The 17,033-nt window shown below is 40.5% G+C and overlaps 1 protein-coding gene across 1 annotated transcript; it reads left to right on the top strand.

Annotated features, from left to right (window-relative positions):
- The first annotated feature begins 15 nt into the window (after nt 1-15).
- On the top strand, nt 16-16,043 carry NUP50 (nucleoporin 50). Its single transcript, XM_008630825.2, has 8 exons — nt 16-182; nt 2,312-2,390; nt 3,503-3,586; nt 6,589-6,784; nt 8,287-8,946; nt 10,167-10,245; nt 11,279-11,397; nt 12,083-16,043. Exons 2-8 carry the CDS (start codon nt 2,322-2,324, stop codon nt 12,283-12,285), a joined length of 1,410 nt encoding a protein of 469 aa, XP_008629047.1. The 5' UTR covers nt 16-182; nt 2,312-2,321; the 3' UTR covers nt 12,286-16,043.
- The last annotated feature ends 990 nt before the right edge of the window (nt 16,044-17,033 follow it).

Below are 17,033 nucleotides of genomic sequence, written 5' to 3'. Positions count from 1 at the left end.
TCCCGCCGGAACCGCGGCGACACCGCCGGGGCCCGGCACCCGGCTCCGCTCCCTCCAGCACCGCGGGGGCTCCGGCCCCTCGGTATTCCGGTGATGCTGCCCCATGCAAATCTCCAACTAAGCCTCGCTCGCAAACGGCTGCGTTAAATAGGGCAGTGAAGCTCCTGGGCGGATCTCTGTAGGTCAGCAAAGCATCTATGTTGTGTTATTTTTAAACAAGAAGAGCTTGTTAATCGAACAAGAGTTAGGCTGGATATCAGGAAAAGGTTCTTCCCCCAGAGGGTGCTGGGGCACTGAACAGGCTCCCCAGGAATGGGCACGGCCCCAAGGCTGCCAGAGCTCCAGGAGTGTTTGGACAACGCTCTCAGGGATGCACAGGGTGGGATTGTTGGGGTGTCTGTGCAGGGCCAGGAGCTGGACTCAGTGATCCTGGTGGGTCCCTTCCAACTCAGGATATTCTGTGGTTCTTTGATATGTTTCTCAGAATACTTCCATCTCAGCCTGTTGAGAGCTTGTGTTCCTAAAACTTCGAGAAGTTTGTGAACACCAACCAGATGTGGGTTTGTGTTGGTTCTTGTTTCACGGGATAGAATATACATCAGGTTCTCTGGTTAGATTCATGTTAGATTAATGTGTGCTAGATCCTCTACAGTGCTTTTGTAGAGAAACTGTGTAAACACAGGTGGGTGCAGCGAACGTGGAGCCCAGGTTGAAAAGGTTTTCCCTCTTTTGGTGGGGGACAGGCTTTGTAGTTAATGTGCTCTTTAAATAACTCAAATATTTAATTTAATAATAAAACGAATAAATTTAAATAATATAATACTACATTATATGTTTAATATATGCAGAATATATATACAGAATACTTTTATTTATTATAAGTTTAAAATTAAAATGTATTACATAATATAATATATTCTGTATAAAAATAAAGTAATGAAACAATTATTTAAATAAATGTGACTTTAAAATAACTTCTTTTTTAGCTTTTCAATGGGTTAGATTGAAATAGTCTCCCAGGGATCAAGTAAGGACGTCTACTTTCAGGACAGTGTGGATTAGGGTATTTAAATATGTATACACAAGCCAATCTTTGTCTCTCTACTTAGAAGCTCTAGTAACCGGACCTTATTTGTGATGTGTGTCAGACAAAATTCAGGACCTGGATGTGTGATTTCCAAGACTGCTGTGCTGCTGGATTTACTGTTCTAAAACATTTCAACAGCTAAACAAGATACTCTGTAACAATGTATTGCTACAATTTCAGGCTCTGAAATTCAGCTATTTTGGATTTTTTTTCCCTTTTTTCTGGGCAGGTCTTAATCACAAACCCAAGGGGGTTTTGGGAAGAGTTTTAATTGTTGTGCTTGCTTGAGATTTAAATTGCAACGAAACTACGTATTTCCTTTGGAAAGTTTTCATATTTAGTGTCAGAAGATATGACCATAGTTAGTAAAAAACCTCTTTTTTCACATAAAATTCCTGTAGTGTGATTGCTTACCAGGTTTTTTAGATTGAACCCAGCTACCATGTTTTTTTTCTTTGGTTTTATACACAGCTGATAAGTTGTACTTTAGTAAAATGGGACTCAGAACTGTTACAGATATTACTTCCCCAAAGCTGATTTTGCTTTACATCACAGAGAAAAACAGCAAAATGATGATTTGTCTGCTTACAGTAATTGCTCTAAAATCCATAGTATGACCTATGTGTCCTTTGTAGGAAAACCAATCTGATTTATTTGTAATTTTTCTCAAATTTAAAATTAGTAATGGCCTACCAATCCCATTTTTTAAAGGAGAGCATTGTCTTCAGTCTTAATCAAGCTCTCTGCCCAATTGATTCACTGGGTCCTCATCAGTATTTATTTTAGACATTATAAAGCAATTTACTTTTTTCTTGCTGCTTACATGGGTATCCTGAGGTGGCAATGTGGAGTGGAATACGGAATGTTTCAGCCACAGCTTTGGGGTTTTTGTAGCCCTTCAGAATGAGAGTGTATGAGTTATGGTTCTGAAAGGAATTTTTCCAGCTGCTGAAGGAAGCTTGTCACATAACTGAACTGCACATTTCTGTTGTTGCTTTAATTTAAGATTGAATATGGCTGATCACCACAACTTTAATCTCAAGTGCTGCTGATTGTTTTTGCCACAACACTTGGTTTTCAGTTGTCATTCCAATCTTGACCTGCTTCTACAAGAACTGCAATTCCTGTTTTTTTGTTCTAAGAATACAAATTGAAGATCACTGCTGCTTAGAATTTAATTTCTGTGTAATTCTTTCTAGGATTTTTTTTTTTTCTTCCACTTAGGTGGGGGAAAATGGCAAAGAGAATTGCAGAGAAGGAACTGACTGACCGAAACTGGGACCAGGAGGATGAAGCTGAAGAGGTAAACTACGCATTAGTTCCCCCCTACACACCCCTGGAGGTAGTAGAGTTGCTGTTTACATGTGCTGTGTATCTTGTTCGTAAAACCTGCACTAAAACTGGTGAAAAGTGTAGCAATTAGAGATAATTTTATAGAAGTGAATTTTTAAAAAAATTTTTTTATAAAACTTGCAGTTTTGCAGACCATATGGCAAAGCAGCTTTTAAGAGTAAAAATTACATCCGTGGTTCTGGAGAAAGGAACTTCATGTTTCTAGAGGGAACCTCAGGTTTGTTAAAATGCTTTTGGACTCTTCAAATGTGTGATAGGAATTTATTTAATTGACAGGAAAACCAGGTTTGATTTTTGGAGATAAATGCTCTTCATGCCTCCAGTATTTTTTTGGAGGGTCAGTAATAGTTAATTTCAGAACTATGTTAATTTTAGCTGAATGCCCCCACACAGCCAGAGGAATTAGGCAAATAGCTCAAGTGGTATGTTTAACCTGATTGTAAGAAGAGATTTTCACCTTTAATGTCTCACACTTCCTTATGGCTCATGTTTAAACAAACTGGTTTAGTTTTTGTCCGAATGAAAGTGTTAAATGCTTAGGCCTGTAAATGTAGGAGACAAAACTGACTCTTTCAGGAATTTGAGTATAAGAAAACTTAATTTCCTTATTTGTTTCAGGGAGCCATTAGCTCCTACTGAGCCATAAGCTGCCTTTGCTAAGTTTGAACTACAGCCGGCTGCAGGAGGTTTCCTTAGAGCCTACATCTCCATATATCTGCTGCAAACTGTGGATTACTGGCAGATTCCCTTTGGCAGAGAGAGCTTAGAGCTGTGTTTAAAAAAAGCAAAGCAAAACTTACATTATTTGTTGTAATAAAATGGAGATAGCACAAAGAGAAATATATTGCAGAACAAGAAAGAGTTTTCCAAGTATCAACTCACATTCAGGTCACTGGCAAGCTAATAGATGGTGCTGTATTTTTGGGGTGGGTTGGTTTTTAACTTCTTCCCTTGTTTGTTTGGGAGCAGTGTTAGAGTTGTGTTCAAAACCTGATCTTGGCTGTCCCTTCATGTTGTGCATTTTGAGAATTCTAGTAATGATTCCATAACTTCCTCTTAAAGGTGGGAACATTCTCTGTGGCAAGTGAAGAGGTCCTGAAGAACAGAGCTATTAAAAAAGCAAAGCGCCGAAACATTGGGTCAGAGGTAATGTAGTCACTGAACATGAGTGCTGGAGATTTACTCAGTTACAAAATACAACATCATGCTCAGGATTTTACTTACTTAGGTTTGTAGTGATGCTGAATATCATTTCAACTCACCAGCTCAGATGTGCACATGAACTTTGGCTGTACTGTACCATGCCAAAAATAAGGCTAAGGCAAAAAAAGGATAAAAGTTTGACTGGGTGAGGAGGGTGTTCTTGCATATTTTTGAAGTAAAAATAAAGAGCAGTTCGGACACAGTTTTGTTTACAAATGGGTAAAACAGCATTTTTACTACTTCCATTTTTTTACAGAGATGGAAGTATGGAAATGCAAAGTTACTGGTTATCCATACTGGAGGGCTGGAGGATGTCTCAGAAGCTGTATTTGTATAGACATCCTTTGAACAGGACGTGCATCATGTTAGAAATAGCCCTGGAGTTTTACCTGTTACATAGATTGCTTTAGGTTTGGATGGGACTAGGCACAGTTAAGAGCTAGACAGTCTTCTATGCTTTTGATTTTCCTTCTGCAGTCCAAGCACTGTAAATGAGGAAGCTGCCTTAGCCCACTAATGCTTTGAGTAGTTTTAGCCACAAATGTGGTAGAGGATACAGTTAAATAAAGGATTGTACTGGAAAGAAGTGATGCAAGACATAAACTACAACTTGAGAAGGAGACATTCAGGGGCCAATGGAATAGGAAAAACAGAACAGTATGAGAAAGAGGACCAGATGTGTTGTAGAAATGGTTGTAGAAATAGTCAGGAGACTGGGAGGAGGCTGTTAGAGCTGGTAGAAGGGCCTGGTGTACTTCAACCCCAGCTGACAACTAAGGACCATGCAGCCCCTCACTCACTCTTCCTCCTAGCGGGATGAGGAGGCAAATCGGAAAAAAGGATAAAAACCCTGGGTTGAGGTAAGAACAGTTTAATGATTGAAATATAATGATGATGATGATAAGGGAACCAACAAAAAGAGAAAGAAATATACCCCAAGAAGAATCAGTGATGCACAGGACAGTTGCCCACTACCCGCTGACCTCAGCCCATCCCCAAGCAGTGATCAGCTGCTCCCAGCCAACCCACGCTCCTCCCCTCCCAGTTTCTGTGCTGGCCATGACATTCTGTGTTATGGAATATCCCTTTGGCTAGTTCAGATCAGTGTCCTGGTCATGCTCCTTCTCAGCTCCTTGTGTCCTGCTCACTGGCAGAGCATGAGACACTGAGAAGTCCTTGATTGCAGTGAGCCCTGCTCAGCACCAAGTAAAACATCCTTGTGTTATCAACATTCTTCTCACCCTGAATCCAAACCACACCACTGTACCAGCTACTAGGGAGAAAATTAAACCCTATCCCAGCTAAAACCAGGACAACAGGCTGGACAAAGTCTAAAATGCAGAAGAGATGACAGGACAGCTGAGGTTGCATAAGAAACCTGTGAAATAGTTACAAAAACGTGAACTTGAAACTAACTGATGTTCCCACATGGGGCAGGCAGAATGCTGCAGTGAAAAAGACTGCAGTTTAACTGGAATGTCCAGAGAGAGAGGTGGGACTGACCAGAGAGAGACAGAATAAAAATGCCTACCTAGTAATGAGGAGCAGAGGACTGCACTGGAAAAGATAGCACAAAAGGAAGCAAAAAGACCCATACCCACAAGGTCACATACTGGAATACAGCTAAAATTGACAAGCTTTGCCATTTCTTCAGTGGCAAAAGCAGATGAAACTTGGAAGCAGTTCTCCTCTGATGGTTTTCCAGAGAAACTGGAAGTTCACTTCCAGTAGTAAAAGTTCATTACCTCCAAAGACCTAGAAGTGGCAGTGTGTTGCTATTTGGGAGAGACGAGGGTAGACAACCTGGTGTGTCACGACCTTCCTCCATGACCTTCCAAGAGAGTGTCCTGCAAGGAACAACTCTTCCAGGAGTGGTCTCTGGCTTCTCTGGGCAGCAAGTGATTTCACCAAGTGTAGTGATTTCTCAGCTACAAGTGATTTCAGCTCTTGTGATTCAGCTCGTTGTGAAATTACCCAAGGCGAACTTGGGAACAGAGAGACAGGAGCCTCGAATAGCAGTTCCACAGAGGTGGCTTTTATTGTCCAGCAGCCCCTGTGAAGGGGAGGCCAGGGACAAGAACTCCCTGTTGAGGGGCAGAAACGGGGCTTTTATGGGAAAGGCAGGGGTTGGGGTAGAAACCAGCTAGCCAACTGGGTACAGGCTAATACCATAGAGAAACAAGACATGCCAGGGGTGGTTCACTTTCTCACCATGACCGGGAGGAAGGTTGCTTATCTCTGGGGAAGGTTGTCTTGCCCTCAAGCCTCTCTGCTCCAAGGGAGTGCAGAGGGCTCTCATGCCAAGGGCTCCCAGCCCTCCACAGCAGTGCTTTATTTGCATGTTAATCAGACTTTGTCTTTTAGAAACATGTAAGAAACTATACCATGAAATAATATTGTTGCAAAGACAGTGGTCAGAACTGGGTAATGAAAAGGCTGCAGAGATAGATATTTTGTGATCAAGTACAGTCTGTCTTTGCATCTTCCATCAGTCACATTGGAATATTTTGGGTAAATCACAGAGGTTTCATAGGTGACTCCAGAGTAATGAGTGGATTGAAGTATTGGGCTCTTGATTGCCATTGTAAATGCTAAAAGTTGTTGAAAATAAACCTGAAATTCCTGTGTAATTATTTAAAGAAAACAAGACGCTGTGAATGTCTAATAAGTAGTCAAACACGTCCACAGCTCTGAACAACTTCCATGTATCCACATCCTAGACCCAGTTTATTTTCATACCAAACATCTGAGTCTTTTAAGAACAGTAGCAGTGTGTGTCATAAGGAAGCCGTTAATTTTGTTTGCATAGCTGACACACTAATGCATGGAATGACATGCTGAACTGGGGAAAAATAAACTGAGGATATCAGGAATAGTAAGTGGGGATAGGATTAGTGTGGAGAAGATGTATGTAACTGGTTGTCTCTCTTCTTTTCTCTGCCCAGTCTGAAAGTGGAGGAGCTTTTAAAGGGTTTAAAGGCTTTATATTGCCTTCTGGAAAAGGCGGAGGTGGCTTCAGTGGATTCGGGAATGGTGCAGGAATAAAGCCTTTAGAAGGGCTATCTAATGGAAGCAGTAGTGTCTCTGGTACTCCTCCTTTCAGCAGTTTGAAGGGTGCCTCCGAAACACAATCAGCATTTGGTAAGTTTTAAATAAGCATACATATTTATCAACCTTCATGACCTTCAGTCATAAAATCTGTAGGGTTATTTTAGTAGGGAAAAAAACACATTTAGACCATCCTGTAGTTGTGTTTTAAGGTTTTGAGACTTTAGACCTCTTTGTAAGATTTCTTAAGAAGATTTTACAGTGCTGGAGGGACAAGTTTTCAAATGCATGCAGTTTAAAGAGGTGGCAGCTAAATTCATATTTCTAATACTGGAGGTAAAAGTTTTGTAGGCACAGATGGAAACGGAAGGCGCTGGCATAAGGCAATCTGCAAAAGGTGTAAAGCATCTGGTAACATGTTCCAGTTAAATAGTTGTCCCAGTTCTTTGAATTTCAGTAAAAAATACATGCTGCATAGCTAAAGTCTTCATCTTTTTTCCTTGTACATCTGATGTTGCAGACAGTCTTACTAGAATCTTATCTGTTACAGTTATACCTACATTTTATGCATTTGAAATACTTTGGCAAGTTGAGCTCTCATGCTTTGGAATTCCCTGAGAAATATTAGTTCTGTCCCTTTGTGTTGGAGATGCAGAGATGTTAACCCTGCCACCACAGAATTTTGGAGTCACCATGCTGTAGAATAGAAATGGTGGAGTTTGAAGTTTAGAGTAACTGAGATTTCAGTGAGCTTGAATAAATTAAGGGAAACTTAATTTATGTTAAGAAATATATTCAATGAGACTTTTTCCAGTTTGCTTCTTAGGTTTTTTTATATGGAAGTGCTCAAAAGCATGTAAAATCATGGGCTAGTGCACTCAGGGTGGTTTAAAGCCCAAATGGAAAGAGATAAGTTGAGTATTTTGATTTAATAAGTGTTATAACTTGCTAAAGTTGTAAGATTTTTGTAAGATTTTGAAGGTTTTGGCAATATATAAAACATGTATTTTTTTGATGTTCTGTACAAGATGTCTTTGGATTTTTTTTTTTATACACCAGTGTCCTCCATCTACTTTGTCTATCCCTAACTTACTCGTCTAAGTTTAAAACTTGGGTCTGCTCACTGGCATGGCAGTACCTGGGGCACAGTGTGGTGACCCAAAAGAAGAAGCTCAGCTGAGTAAGGATAAGTGATTTGATTAAGAAATATTGAGCATGTAAGTTAGACTTTTAAGAGAGCTGTGCTTTCTGGGGAAAAAAGAAGGTTCTAAGCCACATTTCTTACTAGGTCAGCAAAGCATCTGTATTGTTTTGTTGTGTTATTTTTTAAAATCAGAGCTTATTAACCAAACGTATTAAGTTGGATATCAGGAGAAAGTTCTTTCCCCAGAGGGTGCTCAGGCTCTGAACAGCCTCCCCTGGGAATGGTCACAGCCCCAAGGCTGCCAGAGCTCTGGGATCGTTTGGACAACACTCTCAGGCAGAGGGTGGGATTGTTGGGGTGTGTGTGCAGGGCCAGGAGCCGGACTCGATGATCTGTGTGGGTCCCTTCCAGCTCAGGATATTCTGTAATTCTGTGATTTTTCTTGTAACAGGATCCCCAATGTCAAATGGTCCCACTGCTGCTGTGTTTGCTGAGAAAAAGGCCGTGAGCCCAAGAGCCAATGGTGGCAGCCAGCCCTGCTCATCTGGCAGCGCCTTGAGTGTGGCACATGGCTCCGGCACCTACCACAAACAGCTGGCTGCTCTCAACTGCTCCGTGTGTGACTGGATAGTGAAGCATGTTAACACCAACCCCCTGTGCGACCTGACCCCCATCTTCAGGGACTACGAGCAGTATTTGGCAAGCATTGAGCAGCAGCATGGAGGCAGCAGTGACAGTGGCTCTGAGAATGAAAGCAGCAAGACCCCTGGCCCACGGGCTGTTCCTGCGTTTGGGAGTTCAAAGCTCCAGCAAGGCTCCACATTTTTGTTAAACAACAAAACTGAGGATACCTCAGACAAAAAACCTGAATCTGCATCAGAAAAAAGAGACCCATCGTTAGGAGCTACGTCAACTGTCTCGTTTAATTTTGGCAAGAGTGTTGACAGTTCTGTTTTGGGTTCCCTTGGTTCAGGAACACTTAGTAGTTTCTCATTGTCTCCTGGGAATTCAGGTTTGTTTGGAAAAGACGCAAACCAGGCTAAGTCTGTCACTGCAGCATCCACCAGTTTATTGGAAGCTCAGACAGACAGTGGCAATAGTGATGACAAAGGTAAATTCTATGTATTTCTATTGTAGTTATTTTAATGGTCAGCTGTGAGTGTATGTGACTTAAGAATACTATAAAAATGCAATATTGCATTGATCATGATCATGGCCTGGTGTAGTGTCAGAGGAAGTTTGGGTTGGTTATCAGGGAAAGGTTCTTCCCCTAGAGGGTGCTGGGGCACTGAACAGGCTCCCCTGGGAATGGCCCCAAGGCTGCCAGAGCTCCAGGAACGTTTGGACAACGCTCTCAGACACAGGGTGGGATTGTTGGGGTGTCTGTGTAGGATCAGGAGCTGGACTCAATGATCCTGGTGGGTCCCTTCCAGCTCAGGAAATTCTATATTCTGTGATCATCATTATTCTTGAATTTGAAAGTGCAGAATTATACTCCTAACTGGAGATCCCAGCCTTATGTAAGCAACACCAAAAGTATGTGCTTTTCAAGACTTACATATTTCTGTCAGATTTATACATTCTGTAATGTAATATATAATATAATCCTTTTTCTGAGGACAGGATTTGAACTGATGAAATTTAAAGCAGCTGGTGTGTTCATCTTTGAGCCGGCTGGACTTCTCAATCCTACTGCTTTTCCTAGTAGGTTTATCAAGAGATCCCTGCAGTAAAAAGCATGAGAAACAGAAGAATTTAGTCCATTTGACTGAATAGATTGTAAAGCAAACAAAGTTACATAGTACCTGGCAGCTTTACTCTGCTCTTTACCTGTGCTGGTTACAGTAGGCTGATAGAAATCCCAGTAGCTGAGGGGCTGGAAAGGCATAATCTGCCACTCTCTCTTGTCTGTCATTCTGCAACTTAATTCCCTTCCCCCAAAGTAAACTTGGCTCTTGGAAGTATTTATTGTGCTTTACGTGAACCTATTTGTGGAGCATATTTGAAATGTGAAAACTGTTTCTGTTCAAACAGGAGGTTTTGACTTACTAAGCTTTATATTTTTGGGGCTTGACTGTTTGGTATGGATTGGGTATTTTCATCGCATATAAACTGAAGGTGAGGATGAAGTTGCTTTAAGAGCTGAATGAAAAGTAACACTTTTTTTCTGTAGCTGAAGCTGCTGCAGAGTTCATGTGGACTGAAAGGTGTTCTGGCTGTCACTGACTGGCCACATGTGGCCGTGTCAACCATGGTGGGCATAAGGGACTTCTAATACAGTACCAAAATCTGTGCTCACAACATTAACATATTAAAACTTTTTCTGTAAAGGAGGGGAAGAGGAGGAAGAAGAGCCACCAAAAGTCATTGTTAATGAAATAAAAGAAGATGATGCTTTCTACTCAAAGAAGTAGGTGACTTTAACTTGGAAAATAAAATTACTACCTGCATATTGCTATTCTTCACCACTGCAGTGCATAATTAATGATACGTTTGTGACTTCCTAATTAATAAACTTGTTAGGAGTCCACACAGAATATGAACTCCTAAAAAAACTTAATTATAGGCAGGGATGTGTAAGATCTTACTAAAATTCTTCTGTATCTTGTACACAACTCTTAATAGTTTGTGTTGTACATGTGATCAGCTTTTTTACAACTGAAGATTTTTCTGCCTGCATCAGGTTTTGTACAGTTAAATTGCAGGGCCTGTACCACAAAAATCATGTACTGTACTGCTGGAAAATCCATCAGATAGATATGCATAGCCTAAAATAAGACTCTTCCATTGGAAAATGCTGATTATTATTATTATTATATAAAGCAGTGAACAAGTTGCGCTTTTAAGCTCAAAATGAAACTAGCTCTACTAGAAGCAGTTTTTCTAATCATGTTCAGTAGTCCAAGTAATTGCATGTCTGCTTGACACTCAGCACAGAACTTGTCCTGCTACAAAAAGCCATTAGCTTTATCTGAAAGTGTGTGCTACTTTATTAAAATGGCATTAGGTTAGAGCTTCAGTTAGAGCTTCACTTAAAAAATGTTTATAAATTGTACATTAAAGTCCTATTACAACTTCAGAATGATACAGCAAATTCTTCTGGCTTTCTAATTAGTGTTTTTTAAAAGTAGCCTACATTTATTGCTCCTCACAGACCCTGAGTACAGGTTGCTGTGCCTTTTACTTTTCCCTGAAAGTAATGCATTTATCATTTCAATACTGAAAGAAATAATTCACTTTCTCTTTGAACTGCCAGTGCTGTCCATTAGCACATGAAACAAGGTCAAGAATAATAAAGATTTATGTTACTCACAGCATGTTAACTCCTGATTATTGTTACTGTGAGTCAGATGGATACCTGTATTTGGAAGATATCTTTGTATTTCATCTCTACATGGCTGCACAAACAAGGATTTTGGATTTGTTTTATTTTTTCTCCACAGGTGCAAACTGTTCTACAAAAAGGATAATGAATTTAAAGAAAAAGGCGTAGGAACATTACACTTAAAACCAGCAGGAAATGGAAAAACTCAACTCTTAGTACGAGCAGACACCAATTTAGGTAAGTACATTTCTCCCAGTAACAAGTCTTGATGTCAAAATTCCTTGCTAAGCATTAGGATTTTTCTGTCTTTTTTACACAGCATTAACAGACACAATTAGTGAAAACCTTTCTAGGTTTTTTTTCCTGAATAGTTTAGAATACTGACAAACACTTGGATGCCTCTAGTGAGCATTACAAAAGAGAGCACATGAAGCAGTGCAAGAAGTAAAGGTTGTGGTGTATGTTTGGGGATACAAAGTACCTGTTTTACCCTGGTTCGTCCAGGTTAACATGTCTGTCTGTATCAGAACATTTTGCTTTGCATATGAACTGCGTCTGGTGGTCAGAATGAGTAACTTGGCATAAACTAAGCACTGTGACTGGATTCCTCATTTGCTGCTTCTCCCTTGTCCCCTTCCCTTTCTCCTGTGTGTCCCTACTATCATTTGATATTCAGTTTCCTCCATTTAAAAAAGAAGGATGCAGTATTTGCAGAGATTTTCTCATTTCTAGTGAGGAAAGAAATCTGAGAACAATGGCCATGAACGGATGCTATGGGAAGAAGACCAACATACACGATGTTTCTGAATTGCCTTCCTTCCAAACACCACCCTAAATCTCTAGTTAGTACCTATACTAACACTGTATTGCAGTAAAAGCTAGAAAATGACTAATTGTAATTTTTTCCCCTCCTCATATGCAGGAAATATACTGTTGAATGTTCTAATTCCACCTAAGATGCCATGTACAAGAACTGGAAAAAACAATGTTCTTATAGTTTGTGTTCCTAATCCACCGATTGATGAGAAGAATCCAGCTGTTCCTGTCACTATGCTAATAAGGGTGAAAACAAGTGAGGATGCAGATGAATTGCACAAAATCTTACTGGAGAAAAAGGAGGCTTAAATAAGTTGCAGTCCATAATTTGAGGAATTATTGCCAAACTGCTGCTGCTCTTTTTTTTCCCCCTAACTTCACTTGAACATTTAATTCTTTACTCTGATATTAAGAACTGTTATAGGAATTCTGGAAAAATGATGTGAGGAAAAGCTAAACTAGCTAATAAAAGCTTTAATAGAACTCAAGTGTTGGACTGTGCTCCCTCATTTTCAGTATCTAAATGCAGGACCTCTTCTGGATAAAGCACATGGATGTAAATCCAAGCATATGCTTTTAGCACCAGTCGACCAAATGGACAGAAATCCAAGTACAAAACCATGGTACCAGAGCTTCCTCACAGACAATGCAATACAATGCAACCACCTCCTCTTTTGAGAAGGGAGGATGTTCAAGTTTACCTGTTGAAACTGTTTCTAGACTGCAGATTTTTAATTGGTCTGTTGTATTCTGGTGAGACTGACTTTTCAGACTCGGTGACAATACTGCACCCCACCAGTAATGATCTACATTGTGCTGTGTCTGTACCCTTGCAGACCCACGTGCTTTCAGGACTCAGAAACTGCAGATATTTAAAAGAGAATTTGCTTGGGTAGTCTTGTTGACAGTAGTGGTTCCAAGAGAGGAACTGTCAGTTCTGTTCTTACTGTAGCAACAAATGAATGATGTGCAATATAGTACAAGCAGACAACTGGAAGACAGTTTTATCTTGGACACTCTGGCATCCCCTGGCTTCTGACAGGTCAGAGGCAAAGGGTTGTAACATGGTCCTTCCGAGGTGTTTGTCCCTAGTCCTGAAACCTGGCCGGGGCAGAGCTGGACTTGCTGCTTTGGTCCTGCTGCTGGTACTTTGCTGAAGAGAGCTCTTCCCACCAACAAACTTCAGGACTTTTATAGACCTTTCTGTTGCCTGTGGCCCTTGCCAGGAGACACATACACAAGGGTGTCTGTCAGTATGTATTCTTCCATGTGGTAAAGCTTCAACGCTGTGCTGCACTGCATTAGATAAAACAGCGGAGTGCAGCTTTGGCACAAGCTTTCTGTTGCATGTAGGGGGCACGGGGTAATTTGTAAACATAGTTTTCAGCTGTGTTAAAGTTAATCAGATGGCAATAATTTGGGGATCAGAACATTCATTCTGGTCTTGGTTTCCCACAACTTTGTCAGACTGTTTGGTGGTTTAATCCTTTTCTTTTTTTCAAATGTTTGCTGGAAACTCCTTCCCTAGTAACTTTTTCTACTTTGCTTCCAACTCTGGTGGGACTTCTCCAGGAGCTTGATGTTAGTATGAAACTTGAACTGCTCTCAGATGTGTTGCACTGACTAGCTCTGGCAAGATGGAACAAACGTACTGTTTTGTCTCTGGAAAAACAGAGGAAAAACCTCTGACACAGAGGAAAAACCCTTTTCCTTAAAAAAAGTCGGTGTGACACAATTCATGTAGGGGACCTGGAAATCCAGCACAGTGGCATCCTGTGGGCTGGGAGCAAGGAATAACACCATTTGAGGAGGTGCAGCACATCTCACCTGCCCCCCTTGCTCTGGGGGGTCACAAATGGCTGCCTCTAGGCCTAATTCACTGCACAGTTCAGGTTATGGCCTTTTTTCCCCTCTTCATTAAAAGGAGGAAAATCTTGATTTTATCTATAGCCCTGTTGACCAAAGTTCCAAAACAAAGGCCTTTGCTCACATTTCAGCAATGCTTAGTCTACAGGAATTGCATTTTTAACACTGGAGTGTGAAGGGAGCTTAGATGCCATTTGACATATTTGAAAAATAAACTGGTGCCTTTTGGGGTTTCTTTTTGCATCTGGCTAAGTTCTTAAACCATTAAAAGTCAGTGACATTGCTTTCCTCAAAATAAGATGCTTTTTTTAAAAAAAACCGTCTTGCTGCTACCTTAATTGGAGGTCCAAAGCTGACACGGTGTATCTAAATGTGTATGAATGAAAAGCAGAACGTTGCCTAACAGTTTAGTCCAGGCTCTGTTTAGTCCAAGGGCTCAGTTAATTTTGCATTTGTCTTTTGACTAATGTCTTAACCCTGTCTCTGTGCAGAAAGGTTTACAGAGCTTTCGTTATGCATCCCATAAAGAACAGCTCTGTCTATAAATGCTTGGGCTTGTCTTTGCTTACTTCCAAAAGCTCATGGATTTGGAACTGTTCCTTCATCCATAGAAACGTGGACCAACAAACTGAACTTAACACTTCTTTCCTTATGCTTTGCCTCTGAAGAGGGGCAGTTGTGGGGTTTTGCACGCATGGATGTGGCCCAATTCAGACAGTACATCTCAGGCCTCTTTCAAAGGGGAGGGCACAAAGAAAAAAGAAGTAGAAGAATAATAAATTGTGTTGGAAAGAATTAAACCTTCCCCTAGCCATGAGTCCTGAAGTTCAGCAAGTAACACCTGAATTCTTCAGTGCATGTATCTAATCAGTAGAACCAGGGGAAGGTAAAAAACTGGGATGTCACCTTCATTAGAATATCAAATATATGCATAAACATACAATTTTGAACATTTTACATCGGGAAAATTGCCTCTAAAAGAACAGGGAAGAATTTCCCTGCAAGTCAGATTTTAATCAACATCTATTCATGGGGACTGTATCATTATGTGGACTATGAAGCAGGAAAAGTCAGTCACACGCTGACATACTTGGTGCTCAGGTATAAAGCACAGCCCTTTCCCAGCACTGTTAGAAATTTTTGATGATGCTTCAGTTTCTGTTTAAGAAATATTAAAATGCTGTAAAAGGCCAGAGATTGTTACATAGAAATAAAGGCCTTAAATGAAAAAGCAAAGTTCATGGAGTGCACAGACATCAGTGTACTGCTGCCTTCATAACAGACTGGCACATGCTATCCAAGGAAAGAATTTTGATCAGAATTCCAACTCAAGGAGGCATTCCTATGTTTTGGTTGGTAATGTATTTAACAGCTGGATATCAGACACCTGATATTAAAGATGCGAGTTTCTGCCCGCATTTGTGTTAATGCCTTTGCTGTTCCAGCTGCATGTAGATGTTGGAGTGTCTTATCCATTCCTCCTCCTCCTCTAATTTTGAAGTTTCAGCTGGAAAATATACATCTCTGCTTCTTTTAATTCTCAGAATAATTTCTAAGGGAGATTATTACAATTGGCTTGAATTTTATTTTAAAATATTACTTTATCTTATTCAAGTTTTAGTTTTTTGGGTTTTTTTTTTTTTTTTTTTTTTTGTTGTTGTTGTTTGGTTTGGTTTTTTGTTGGTTTGTTGGGTATTTTTTTTGCAATGTACTCAAAATTACCTATTTTGGAGGACAACAGTGTGTTCCTTGAACCCCTTTTGGGTGATGGATGTGAAAGTTTAAATTAAATTTACAGTTCAAATGAACATACTGTAGAACATAAACCAATCAGGAGGTTTGCTTTGCTATTAAAACTGAAGTTCAGCTCCCTTTGCAGCACTGTAACATTTAAAATGTCATTAAAGACTTTCTTTCTGATGCCTTAACTTACTTGCATTTAGTAAAATTTTGTAGCTGATGCCTGTGTGCAGAAATTAAATGACATTAAACAATGTAAAGTGGCATGAGCTAGTCTAAATCCAATGAAGATGCTGAATGTGATGATCTGTTAGTTGTTAGTAGATTTCAAAATGCTCTGAATTTTTCAGTGGATCCGTAAGTTTTACATAACATGTATATTAATGTTTTCATTAGTTCTGATACACTGAGGACATGTACAAAAATCCATGGAAAATGTGAATAAATGAATGGAAGAATAATTTGCCTTGTGTGAATCACTTTCATTTTGAGTGTATAACATTGCATTAATAAAATGAATTGTATAACAAGTTGCTTGCAGGTGAACTCCTGCCTAGAAAATCCTGCTGTTAAAGGATCTGAAGACAGCTGCACCCCTGAGCACTGACCTCGCCACTGCGCAGTTTGTTTGGCCTGTGCCATGGCCAGTGTTCCATGCAGGCCTCATCAGCTGGTACCTGCCTTCTGCATTGAGAACACTTTGAGTGCCTAGTGAATCTTGCTTGCCTTAGAATATACAACTTTATTGCCACCTGCCTATGGCTTTTATCAGCCCTTAACACTCCTGGTAGTTTCCTCCAACAGTCTTGAAACAACATTTGTACAGTTTTGCCACCCCATAACTTCCACTGTTGCACCCAGCTTTCTACAGGCCTCACACCTACTTTAGTTTGGTTTTAAACTGAAGGATTCTTAACACTGAATTCCCCAGCAGCTTTTGCAGCCTTTCCAAGCCTGCCAAGAGATAACCCATTATTTTAGCAGGATGCTTGCCACAGTGTCTATCTTACTGTGTTCCTCCTTCCTTCTTTGTTCCTACCGGGATAGTCTGTGAGCTTATGACTGAACTTGACAACCACTGCATTTGAGGTTCCTAGTCTCAAATAATCCAGTTTGTATGACTTTGTCCAAGCCAAACTTCTTGCTATTACAGAAAAGGGTAAGCAACAGAAAAGGGTAAGCACTCTCACTGGGACAGTGCCTACTTCAAAGAAGGAATAGTGTGTGTGGAGCAGCATGACTCCTCTCCTAGGAGGAAATGAGAAGGGGTTTGCAGGTTTGGGCTGGGGTAGAGTTAAATTTCTTCCCACTAGCTGGTAGTGGCTGTGTTTGAGATTTGTGCTGGAACAGTCCTCATAACACAGAGATGTTTTAGTTAGTGCTGAGCAGGGCACACACAGAGCCAAGGCCTTTCCTGCTCCTCTCCCACTCTACCAGCAAGGGACTGGGGG

The sequence above is a fragment of the Corvus brachyrhynchos genome, unplaced genomic scaffold (assembly GCF_000691975.1).
Source record: "Corvus brachyrhynchos isolate BGI_N302 unplaced genomic scaffold, ASM69197v1 scaffold523, whole genome shotgun sequence".
In the NCBI taxonomy this organism is placed as follows: domain Eukaryota; kingdom Metazoa; phylum Chordata; class Aves; order Passeriformes; family Corvidae; genus Corvus; species Corvus brachyrhynchos.
Note: the sequence above shows the minus strand (reverse complement) of the source record. Positions and strands in the feature narration are given on the sequence as shown.